Source organism: Chelon labrosus, assembly GCF_963514085.1.
Source record: "Chelon labrosus genome assembly, chromosome: 3".
Lineage (NCBI taxonomy): Eukaryota > Metazoa > Chordata > Actinopteri > Mugiliformes > Mugilidae > Chelon > Chelon labrosus.
In genome coordinates, this window is record NC_140339.1 from 567,112 (window position 1) to 580,000 (window position 12,889).

Here is a 12,889-nt window from a genome sequence, read left to right on the forward strand (position 1 = left end):
TGTCACTTATCTGTCGCTGTGAAGAGGAAGATCAAGTTATTTCTAAAAAGAGGTCTTCTTTTGGCGAAGTGTATTTTATTTTGAAAGGCCTCACCGGAAGCGCCTGTATATATCGCGGCGGACTTGGACCTCGTTCCAGAGTTCTTCCAGCGGAGGACGGGCTCGCACCGACTGCTCACTCTCCGCTAACCGCTGCAGGGTCGCGGTGTCTCGGCCATGGCCTCCATCCTCTGCCGGGTCCAGTACCTGGAGGACTCGGATCCGTTCATCTGCACCAACTTCCCCGAACCCCGGAGACCTCCGACGGTGGACGTGGAGGAGAACCTGCCGCTCAGCGAACAGATCGCCGGGATCCACAAGCTGCTGCAGCCGCCGCTCAAGGTGGGTCTCTGACGGACGGACAGGTTCGCGACCTGCCGGTAATAACAAGAACCGAACCGGGCCGGACCGGACCGAGGAGCCACGTCAGGAACCGGTTTAACTTTAAAAGTGTTTTAGTGACGGGAAAGGACAAAGAGGTGAAAGTTTCAGGTGTCAGTCTCTGAGCCTCGCAGCGACACACCAGACTCCATTTAAAAATCATGTCATTTATTGTCCTCCTTCTGAACACATTAAAACGAGTTAAAGTGTTTTATAAGAGACGTCTCCACTAAACAACAGTTAGATTATTCAACAGCACTTATGTCTGTTAACAATGAGCATGAATCAATTCAAACAGAAGCTTAAATCATTTATAGTCTGTTCATATGGTTCTTATTAAAAATGCCACATTTCCTAATGGAGTCTGGCATGGGGTTCCTTAGTCTGTTCAGTTCTCTGGACCCTTGGGCTGAAGGCAGAGCTGTTAGAAGTAATCCACCATCAGTCATGTTCCAGCTCCCTGTGTGGAGAGGTCGGTTCCCTCTGTCTTGAGGTCGGTTCCCTCTGCAGTGACACCGGTTCCCTGTGTGTTGAGGCCGGATCCCTTTGTTTTGAGGCCAGTACCCTCTAAGGTGAGGCCGGTTTCCCGTTTGTTTTGAGGTCGGTTCCCTCTGTTTTGAAGTTGGCTCCCACTGTTTCAAGGTTCCCTCTATTTTGAGGTTGGTTCCCTCTGCAGTGACTTGTTCCCTCTGAGTTGAGGCCAGTTGCCTGTGTTTTGAGGCCACTTCCCTCTGACTTGTTCCCTCTGCGGCGACTTGTTCCCTCTGCTGCGATTTGTTCCCTCTGTGTTTTGAGGCCGGTTCCATTTGTTTTGAGTTTGGTTCCCTCTGTGTTGAGGCCAGTTTCCCGTTTGTTTTGAGGCCGATTCCCTCTGCGGTGACTTGTTCCCTCTGCGGTGACTTGTTCCCTCTATGGTGAGGCCGGTTCCCTTTGTTTTGAGGTTGGTTCCCTCTGTTTTGAGGTTGGTTCCCTCTGCCTGTGAGGCCGGTTCCCCTCTGCGGTGACTTGTTCCCTCTATGGTGAGGCCGGTTCCCTTTGTTTTGAGGTTGGTTCCCTCTGTTTTGAGGTTGGTTCCCTCTGCCTGTGAGGCCGGTTCCTCTCTGCGGTGAGGCCGGTTCCCTGTGGGATGCTGTGGTTCCAGAACCAGTCTTAAAATATTTAAAGTCTTGATGTTGATCAGTCAGACATGAATCAGCTGAGCGATGACTCCTCAGCTGCAGAGTCACGTATCTGAGCTGAATGAGCTTCGTCCTGTTTCCTGTTGCTCGGCTGACTAATGATGCAAGGAGTTCTGTTTTCCAAACAGGAAGTGAACGCAGCGTTGAGCTCCTGGAGCTAAGTCAGCATGAAGTCACAGAGTCAGATACTCCGCTGTCTCATGGCTGTCCTCTGTCTCATGGCTGTCCTCTGTCTCATGGCTGTCCTCTGTCTCATGGCTGTCCTCTGTCTCAGAGTTTCATGACCACCGACTCAGTCTGACTGCTGCGAGGCGTTCAGGCCCCGCTGGAATCTGCAGCATCAGATAAGCAGGAGATTACATTCCTCCACCGACCCCCTAATTGTTCCCTTCAGGACCAAACTGAGTCCGATCCAGAGACATGATATGAGTCCTAGTGATGGAGGAAGAGGAGGAAGAGGAGGAAGAGGAGGAAGAGGGTGGGTCTGTAAACAGGAGATAAGGATGAAGAACAAGGAATGAGAATGTGAATAATAACTCTGGAGCTTTGACAGATCAGTTTATCATCTCATGTCCTGATTAATCATTTCATTTATCATTAAGACATGGAGGTGATCCTCCTCCTCCTCCTCCTCCTCCTCCTCCTCCTCCTCCTCCTCCTCGGTGACGTTGTAGGAATGTGGTCCTGCAGGTCAACAGTCTTCAGTCCTCTGCTATAAATACTGTGAGCTCCACCTCAGTGTTTAGTGCATGAAGATAAGATGAGTCCAGGTGTGTCGTCATCACCTGAAGCCCCGCCCCCTCTCTGACCTGAATACCATGTGGTTAATGTTTCTATTCAGGACGTCTCCATAGCAACACTTTATTTCCCTCTCATGAAAATCGGGCTGCTGTCATGTGACCGCTCCAGAAGAATCAGGAAGTAGAACTGAAACTGAAGCTCTCCTCTTTATTCTGTTTCCTGTGCAGCTGATCACTGATCCAGTTATTCTCAGACACTCCCTGTCCTAGTTTTAAAGATGGCCGACTGTCCCCTCCGTCCTCGTCTCTGTGGAAAAATAAATCAGATTGTTTTCAGTGGAGCTCGTCAGGAGAACCGGTCTGGTCGGTTCTGTTTGTTGCTGCAGGATCAGCTTCTGTTCACTGTCTGAATATGATCTGTCCTCATGTCTGTCCTCTGTCCTCTGTCCCAGCTGGAGGACTGCACCCTCCAGGTGTCCCCTCATGGAAACTATCTGGACCTGGACTTGTCTCTGGCTGAGCAGAGGGACGAGCTGGAGAACTTCTATGAAGACGTGGCGTAAGGACGATTTACTTCACCTGTCTCTCTGTGTCTCTGTCCCTCCGTCTCTATGTCTCTGTCTCTGTCTCTGAGTATCAACAGTATTATTCTAGTGTTTGTGTTTATTCAGTAAAATGAGCCAATATTACATATCAGAGAGGTGTAACCTCTGGGATAACGACCAGAGCATCAAACTCATCACAGATTTCAGGTTCTACTTCAGATCCTGAACTCAGCGTCTTGTCTCCTTTCTGTCGCTGGACGTTTATCAGAACCTCTTGTAGAACCTGATAGAACAGATGAGAACCGTGTGGATGTGTTGCAGTCGGAGCCTTTTTGTTCCTCTTTTATATTTAAACTGAGTACGTCACCTTAAAGATCTGGAAAGTGACGCCGCTGTGAGAGAATCTGAGGTCCGTTCCTTTTTTAGTCTCCAAACTCTCCTTCTTTCTCCCCCTGCCTCCCCCCTCCTCCCCCCCTCCCCCCTCCATTCTTTCCATACCTCCGTGCAGTCGTTCTTTCCATCCTCTGATCCCAGCGGGCCGCAGTGGTTTCTGGGATCAGCCTGAAAACTGATTTCTGTTGGTTTCTTATTTTCCAGGAGAGGAAAGAAGCCGATCCTGATCCTGAGGACTCAGCTGTCTGTCCGCGTCCACGCCGTCCTGGGTAATTATGTCCTGATGACTCAGGGGAAACTCTCCGTCAGCTGGATGGAGGATTTCCTCCGAGGAGCTGAGCCACAGACTACTGCTCCCTGATTTCATGTCTCCTCTCACACATTGAGCTGGGGGGTCAAACTGGTCTTAGATCAGGGGCCACGTTGAGCCCAGTCTGATCCCAGGGGTCGGACCAGGAACCAAACGACACAATAACCTAAAAATAACCACAACTCCAGATGTTTCCTCTGTTTTAGTGCAAAGAAGAACAACCTGAAGGTTCTGCTGTTTGGTTCTGGGTTAGGGTTCTGACTGAGACACAGTAGGACCCTCTGTTGGGACGGTACTTTTGACACCCCAGCTTTAGATAATCAGACTAGGGTTTAATCCCGGGAAACGGGATTCCCGGGAAATCTGATCAAGACTATTTCCCGATTCCCGGGAAAGGTTATGACGGGAAACGGGAAATATATATTTATTTTTTGTTACACGTGCGCTTCTATTGTTGTCTTACGTTAACGTTGAATTCAGTGCAGCAGTAGGCTATAGCCTAGAAATCCACGCACCCTAGCGGCAGCAAATGTCATTTGCAGCAGTAGGCGACCAACCTCCTAATGATGTCTGCCGCCAGCTTTGTTAGGCCGTAAGGTGAACCCTGTTATCGTTTCATCCCGCTCACAGTCTGGCATCTACACAATCTTTAGTTCATAAAACATAACGAGTCGTGCTAAGCTACCCAAAAAATGTTCGTCGCAAAAATTCCAGTCGATTGCCGATGCGTCTATGTTTTATGCAGAACTAGTTTCTTCAGAGCGTAATAAGATCTTGGTCGCGAGTGGTGGCACGGTTGGTCACGTGATCGTTCTACACCAATACGGTAGCTGCTTTTTGGCAGATAGGCTGTCACGCACGCAGCTCACTTGATCACGCAGCAGAATTGATCATTGCAAACTTTGTTGATATGGACATAAACTGTGTTTCTTGCCCTAATAATGTTACAAATAATATAAAACATGCTGGGAACGCATATTTGAATGATATCGATACATTACTTGGGCAAAAACAACAACAACAAAAAAACAGCTGTTTCCCGGGATTCCCGGGAAATGGGTCGTCTTTTCCCGGGATCTGATTCATCTAATTTTCGGGAAAAATATTAAACCCTAAATCAGACCAGACCAGGGGTCATTGAACGCATCTTGAACTTTTTGTTAAACTTTCAGAATCTAATCAGAAGAATAAATAAATGAAGACGAGAGCAGTCTGGAGCGGTAGCATGCTAGCTAGCATTAGCATGGAGGCTACAACTACTCCTCTGCCTTCAGTTTATTTCTGCAGTGAAGTTTATCTGGAGTCTCTCTGTTGGAAACTGATTCTGCTCCAGTAAAGATCTGACAGTCCAATCAGATCGTGTGGGCGTGGCTTAATGTGATGATGGACAGAAGAGCAACAGTAGTCACACACGTCATCTCTGATTGGTTGGAGGACTGTCCAGGTGATGAGTGTTTATGAGGGACAACAAGCTAAGCTAACGCTAGCCAAGAGGGGGAGGATATTTACCGTTGCTCAGCAACACCGTCAGCTGCTCTCTCATTGGTTGTTGGTGACGTCATCGTCCAGATTTTAAATCCTGAATATGAATAAAAAACGTTTCTGATGAACTGACGTCAGAAAAGAGAAAAGGAAAGTTTCCAGAATATTTCAGACCGATTATTTCCACAAACATGAACTGAATGAGATTTTATTATAGAATGATTTGAGGGTGAGGGTAGGGGGTGAGGGTAGGGGGTGAGGGTAGAGGGTAGAGGTAGAGGGTAGAGGCTGAGGGTAGAGGCTGAGGGTAGAGGGTAGAGGGTAAAGGGTGAGGGTAGAGGCTGAGGGTAGAGGGTAGAGGGTAGAGGGTAGAGGTAGAGGGTAGAGGCTGAGGGTAGAGGGTAGAGGGTAGAGGCTGAGGGTAGAGGGTAGAGGGTAAAGGGTGAGGGTAGAGGCTCAGGGTAGAGGGTAGAGGGTAGAGGCTGAGGGTAGAGGGTAGAGGGTAGAGGGTAAAGGGTGAGGGTAGAGGCTCAGGGTAGAGGGTAGAGGCTGAGGGTAGAGGCTGAGGGTAGAGGGTAGAGGGTGAGGGTAGAGGCTGAGGGTAGAGGGTAGAGGGTAGAGGCTGAGGGTAGAGGGTAGAGTACAGGAGGCGTTGGAGCCTTCAGTCTGACGCTTTAATGCCTTTATTTTGAAAAGCCTCCTCCTCCTCTGTCTTTGTCTGAACTCAGTGATTCAGATGAAGGTTTTCATTCGTGTCTGGACTCGACCAGCTGACGACTGGAGCTCTGGTTTCTGGAGAAATTCAGGGTGAAGGTTGAACTGAGGCAGAATCAGAAATGATTCACGAATCTTCTTTTATCTGAGAAACGGGTGCGTTTGATCTTTGATCTCCTCTGACCTCTGACCTCTGACCCCTGACCCCTGGAGGTTGCAGCCGTCCTGCTTCAGTCTGAATCAAACGCGCTACTCTTATGATCTGATAAACTCCACCCGCTGTGCACACACAGTGACATGGATCAAACACACCTGGTGCTGCAGCAGGTGCATGCTGGGTGTGGCTACATGCTACATGCTACATGCTACATGCTACATACTAACTAGTTTGTGGTCAGTGACTCTGGTCCTGTGTCATGCTTCCATGCTGAGCTGAGTCCGTCTTATCTTGTTATCTCCTCTAAGGCTGTGGAGCCCAGCGGAGGCTCTGACGCCGTGAACTGGTTTTATTTTTATTTTATTTATTTACAGTCAGACTGAAGAGTTGAACTCTGGGACGTCAACCCTGATCACTGGCACACAAACTCTTCTTCTGGGAAAAACTTTCTCAGAGTCCCTCCCTCTCCTCCTCCCTCCTCCCTCCTCCTCCTCCTCCTCCTCCTCCCTCCCTGCTAGCTGGCATGACCTCGCCCTTCCTGCTCTAGAGGGGATTTCCCAGCATGCTTTCCTCCTTCAGGCTGTGACTCTGATGTGTTGTTGATGTTGTTGCCAGTCATGAATGATTTCAGCCAATCAGGAAGCTCCTCTGTGTTGTCCTGCTGACCTTTGACCCCGGCTGCTGGGTAGTTCTGTCCATAGACGCCTCATTGAGCGTTGGACCGTACGGCAACGTGGCGGCCATATTGGAGGAGGCAGCTCTGTCCCACCAGCTGATACGAGTCAATGGAGTGAACTGTTGTAGTAGCAGTAGCAGTAGCAGTAGTAGTAGTAGTAGTAGTAGTAGCAGTAGCAGTAGCAGTAGTAGCAGTAGCAGTAGCAGTAGCAGTAGTAGCAGCAGTAGTAGTAGCAGCAGTAGCAGCAGTAGCAGTAGTAGTAGCAGTAGTAGCAGTAGTAGTAGTAGTAGTAGTAGCAGTAGCAGTAGCAGTAGTAGCAGCAGTAGTAGTAGCAGCAGTAGCAGCAGTAGCAGTAGTAGTAGTAGTAGCAGTAGTAGTAGTAGTAGTGTTTATTAAGAGTCTTCTACAGTTAATGTCTCTTAACAAAGTCTGCAAATCATAATAAAACACTGTCTTTTACATATAGCAGCTCTAAACCCTTTAATTAGATTTAAAAAAAATAAAAATAAAAACTCCAACACTTACATTCATACAGCTGTATGTACAAGGAAACAACATATAGATCTATAGATCTTAATCATTATTATTACTATATATCTTTTTTCCTGTGTTTCTCTCCCTGTTTCTTCTGCATATAAAGATATAGATGGATGGAGTTTGATGATGATGATTTTATTCTGATTTACAGTCTTTGTTCATTTTCTTGTCCCAATGATTGTCAATAGTTAAAATCACTGGATATAAAAACGATGACTCAGAGTCGTGCTGCTTATTAACAGATGTGTCTCAGGTCCATGTCAGGCTCTGGTTATTCTAGACACAGACTGAGATCTAACTGTCGTGTGTCGTCACAGTATCAGCTGTAAACACTGGTGTCGACCTGTAGACTGAACGTAGTCAGCGTTTAGAACCATCAGAGAACGTTCCACACGTTGTTTCTGGTTCCTGAATAGATGAGTAAATGAGAGACATTATCACTTTGATGTGGACACTGACTCGTATCAGCTGGTGGGACGGAGCTGCCTCCTCCAATATGGCCGCCACGTTGACGTACGGTCCAACGCTCCATGAGGCGTCTCCGGTTCTGTCTCTGTGAGGACAGCTGGAGCGCTGAGGTTTGTCCTGACGAGTCTCAACACGGAGACACAACAATGGTGTGTCTGTGTCAGTGTGTCCCGCGGCCTGGGAGTCTCCTCCTCCTCCTCCTCCTCCTCCTCCTCCTCCTCCTCCTCCTGTTTCTGACTGATTGGCGTTGGCAGACTTTATTTGTCCAGCATTAAAAACTACAAACATGGCGTCCTGTTGAGACCACACAGAGAGCGACGCCTCGTCTTTTGGCTCTAAATAAAGCCTGGTCCTGGATTAGCAGCGCGGCCGCTGACAGGAAATGCCTCTCTGAGTTTATCTGACTGACTTCCTGTCTGCAGGATAAACAGGAAGTCAGCTCCTCAACGTCTTCATGAGGACATTTTATGTCCTCACTATGGACTCAGATGCAGGCAGCACTTCTAGCTCTTCATAATCAAACCTCCCAGCTGTTGTGGTGAAAGTGTGTCTGGCTGGCGGCCATCTTGGCTCAGAGCCAGACGAGTCACGGCTCAGAACATGTCTGGAGCGTGTTCTAATTTACATACGACTCGTTATGAGCTTCCTGTCCGTCAGGTCGTCAGATGTGTCCTCATGTCCCTGTGGTCAGAGAGGAGGTCAGAGAGGAGGTCAGACAGGAGGTCAGAGAGGAGGTCAGACAGGAGGTCAGAGAGGAGGTCAGAGAGGAGCAGGAGGTCAGAGAGGAGGTCAGAGAGGAGGTCAGAGAGGAGGTCAGACAGGAGGTCAGAGAGGAGGTCAGACAGGAGGTCAGAGAGGAGGTCAGAGAGGAGGTCAGAGAGGAGGTCAGAGAGGAGGTCAGAGAGGAGGTCGGAGAGGAGGTCAGATAGGAGGTCAGACAGGAGGTCAGAGACCTTCGTTAAATAAGGAACTAGATGAAACATCAAAGCTGACGTGACTCAGAGTTCATCAACAACTAAAACAACAGTTTATCTGGAGACGTTGGAGGATCAGGAACAAACTGACTGAGCTCCCTGCTCCTGCTCCTGCTCCTCCTCCCTGCTCCCTGCTTCTACTCCCTGCTCCTCCTCCCTGCTCCCTGCTCCTGCTCCCTGCTCCTCCTCTCTACTTCCTGCTCCCTACTCCTGCTCCCTGCTTCTACTCCCTGCTCCCTACTTCTGCTCCTGCTCCCTACTTCTGCTCCTGCTCCCTGCTTCTACTCCCTGCTCCCTACTTCTGCTCCTGCTCCCTGCTTCTACTCCCTGCTTCTACTCCCTGCTCCTCCTCTCTGCTCCTGCTCCCTACTTCTACTCCCTGCTTCTACTCCATGCTCCTCCTCTCTGCTCCCTGCTCCCTACTTCTGCTCCCGCTCCCTGCTCCCTACTTCTGCTTCTACTCCCTGCTCCCTGCTTCTACTCCCTGCTCCCTGCTTCTACTCCCTGCTCCCTGCTTCTACTCCCTGCTCCTCCTCTCTGCTCCCTGCTCCCTACTTCTGCTCCCGCTCCCTGCTCCCTACTTCTGCTTCTACTCCCTGCTCCCTACTTCTGCTCCTGCTCCCTGCTTCTACTCCCTGCTCCCTGCTTCTGCTCCTGCTCCCTGCTCCTCCTCCCTGCTCCCTGCTTCTACTCCCTGCTCCTCCTCCCTGCTCCCTGCTCCTGCTCCCTGCTCCTCCTCTCTGCTCCCTGCTCCCTACTTCTGCTCCTGCTCCCTGCTTCTACTCCCTGCTCCCTACTTCTACTCCCTGCTCCCTGCTTCTACTCCCTGCTTCTACTCCCTGCTCCTCCTCTCTGCTCCCTGCTCCCTACTTCTGCTCCCGCTCCCTGCTCCCTACTTCTGCTTCTACTCCCTGCTCCCTGCTTCTACTCCCTGCTCCCTACTTCTGCTCCTGCTCCCTGCTTCTACTCCCTGCTCCCTGCTTCTGCTCCTGCTCCCTGCTTCTACTCCCTGCTCCCTGCTTCTGCTCCTGCTCCCTGCTTCTACTCCCTGCTTCTGCTCCTGCTCCCTACTTCTGCTTCTACTCCCTGCTCCCTGCTCCCTGCTCCTGCTCCCTGCTTCTGCTCCCTGCTTCTGCTCCTGCTCCCTGCTTCTACTCCCTGCTCCCTGCTTCTACTCCCTGCTCCCTGCTCCCTGCTCCTGCTCCCTGCTTCTGCTCCTGCTCCCTGCTTCTACTCCCTGCTCCCTGCTTCTACTCCCTGCTCCCTGCTCCTGCTCCCTGCTTCTACTCCCTACTCCCTGCTCCCTGCTTCTACTCCCTGCTCCCTGTTTCTACTTCCTGCTCCCTGTTTCTACTTCCTGCTCCCTGCTTCTACTTCCTGCTCCCTGCTTCTACTTCCTGTTTCTGCTCCCTGCTCCCTGTTTCTACTTCCTGCTCCCTGCTTCTACTTCCTGCTCCCTGCTTCTACTTCCTGCTCCCTGCTTCTGCTCCTGCTCCCTGCTTCTACTTCCTGCTCCCTGCTTCTACTTCCTGCTCCCTGCTTCTACTTCCTGTTTCTACTCCCTGCTCCCTACTTCTGCTTCTACTCCCTGCTCCCTGCTCCTGCTCCCTGCTTCTACTCCCTGCTCCCTGCTTCTACTTCCTGCTCCCTGCTTCTACTCCTGCTCCCTACTTCTGCTCCTGCTCCCTACTTCTGCTCCTGCTCCTGCTCCTCCCTGCTCCTGCTCCTGCTCCTGCTCCTCCCTGCTCCTGCTCCCTGCTCCTGCTCCTGCTCCCTGCTCCTGCTCCTCCCTGCTCCTGCTCCCTGCTCCCTGCTCCTGCTCCCTGCTCCCTGCTCCTCTGTCTGACAGCATTACTCCTCATGCTGGCTGTATGAGCTTCAGTCTGAGGAGGAGGTGCAGTCATCAAACACTTCCAGCTCTATAATCCTCCTCTAACTTCTCAGCTGTTGAGGTGAAAGTGTGCCTGGCTGGCGGCCATCTTGGCTCAAAGCTGCATGTCTCAGTGAGTCATGGTCCCCAGGGAGGAAACTCTGTCAGGAGACAAACAGAAAGCTGTGGTCCACGTCTCAGTCAGGACCGAGGACGCCTGTCCCCCTGTCTGTCCCCCTGTCTGTCCCCCTGCCTGTCCCCCTGCCTGTCCCTCTGCCTGTCCCTCTGCCTGTCCCTCTGAGTTTAAACTATTTAAACTCTTTGTTTCTTCCTGCAGTCAGAACATTTTATTTAATGAATAATAGATAGTGATTAATAATAGATGTCCTTTAATGAGCTCAGCCTGAGAACCAGTCAAAACCAAAACCCATGGGAACAAACAGGACTTGTTGTTGGTTCAGTGCTGTGACGGCGCCACCTGTTGTTCACCTGGTGATCAGCGGTGGAGGGAAGCGTGCCTTCATTCAGGTCTTAATGATTTTCTAGAGATTAACACGATCTTTAGATGTTTGATGTGAACATGAGTCCTGCTGCATCAGGTCGTACATCAAGGTGTGTGTGTGTGTGTGTGTATTAAATCAGCTGATATTTGAATGGAGTCTGGTCTAGAGGGACCGGTCACAGGTTAACAGACCCTGCTGGTGTTGTTCTTCATCTGGTCCTCCTCGTCTCCTCGTCTCCTCGTCTCATGGAGACGGGACGAAACAACTGTTTAAAGTTGAGTGAAATAAAGACGTGATGGTCGTGTGTTTTAGAGAATTAAAATATAATGAGTTAAACCAACATGCAGACATCAGAGCTGTAGATTATTCCGACCTGACGCCGTCTTTATTCTGGACTTATATGTTGTGTAATCTTTAAGAGACGTCTGCTGTGATGTTTTATTGTATCTGTGGAGACGATGAAGACAAACACACAGACGTCGAAGCTGAGAGGAAAGAAAATGACGGAGGAGCTGAAACAAACACTGTGACGTTGTCTTTATTTTTAGCGCTGGTTCCAGCTGCTGCTGCAGATCCTGGGTTCCTCTGACTCGTCCAACTCTTCATGACTGTGATTAAATCTAAAATAAGAGCTCCCGTCCCACCGCTCCGTCCAGAGGAGACACCAGACAGAACCAAACAACAATGTGGTCCAGTTGTTTGGACGAAGCTGAGGCTCATTTTGTTTCAGACTGAGAGGCTATGTTATGCTAACCTATGCAGTGCTTTAAGTGGAAAAAAATAAGTGCCAGTACTCCCCTTATACAACTGTTGCCAGGTAAATTAGGCGGTGGGCGGTCGGTTCCAGCAGATCATTAAGTGATATATTCAAATACTAGAACACGATGCTGATTTTTAAAAAGAAAATCGTTTTATTGAACTTTCAACTCTCCAGACAAATTATGTTGTTCACTTGCATGTGGCCCAAAAGAAGGTCTTCAGGGAGGCTGTTCTCAGGTAACATACAGGCTGATGAACAAGGTAACTAACTGGCACCTGGAGGAGATGGAGAACAGACATGGAGAAAATTGGAGAAGCAATGCGGTTGACAAGTAAATTGATTAAATGACATACTCCTGTGTTTGTTTCCATCATAACAAATCAGTAGACAATGACTGTCTATTATTTTAGACCTAAATATATTACAACATAACATTGATATTATTGATGAATAAGATCTTCATATACTTACACAAATGCAAACAAATCCTGGAAAGGAGGTTGACGTACAAGGCAACAGGTACTGAACATACCCTGTGGACACACACATCAAAGACAGACATGGATAAGAGATGGAGAAAATTGGAGAAGCTATGCAGTTGACAAGTAAATCAATTAAATGGCATACTCCTGTGTTTCTATCATAACAATATATATAATTTTTTTCCAGACAAAAATGTTAAAAACTACTAAGCTTTTTTGAAGCAGAATTCATGGCAATGTTGCTGTTCTGGATGACATTATATTGTACAGATGTGTCAAAAGAAGTAGACTATGAGTATATAAGACAATTGTGATTATATTTCAACCTACTTAAAAAAGGCTCCAGCAGGTCTTGGGGTCATCTTTGCTCGAACGGCTTGGAGCTTCACCTTCCCTCTCATCTGCGGTTCGTCTCCCCTTCGCCAGCTATGACATCACATAACTTTGTGGACTGAACTGTTCTAATGGTGGCCCATTCCTTTCCGGCACACTCGATTCGCGAGACCTCCTCTCGCGAGGGGCAGGAGTGCGGTGTGACCAGTGCACACTGGGTAATGTAGTAAGTACCGTATTTTCCGGACTATAAGGCGCACCTGAATATAAGCCGCACCAGCTAAATTTTGGGGAAACTACAGATTGTGCCATATATAAGCCGCACCCGACTATAAACCGCTGGTGTT

General features: G+C 49.2%; 1 protein-coding gene across 9 annotated transcripts in view; it reads left to right on the forward strand.

Moving 5' to 3' along the window:
- Positions 1-108: 108 nt before the first annotated feature.
- The window catches only part of fhod1 (formin homology 2 domain containing 1), a 28,357-nt gene continuing 15,576 nt past the window's right edge, over positions 109-12,889 (forward strand). For all 9 annotated transcript variants that reach the window (XM_084541346.1, XM_084541348.1, XM_084541349.1 and 6 more), the window contains exons 1-3: positions 109-381; positions 2,791-2,897; positions 3,481-3,545. In XM_084541346.1, coding sequence (XP_084397472.1) covers positions 217-381; positions 2,791-2,897; positions 3,481-3,545 — 337 coding nt within the window. In that variant the 5' untranslated portion in view covers positions 109-216. The remainder of the gene's footprint in view (positions 382-2,790; positions 2,898-3,480; positions 3,546-12,889) is intronic.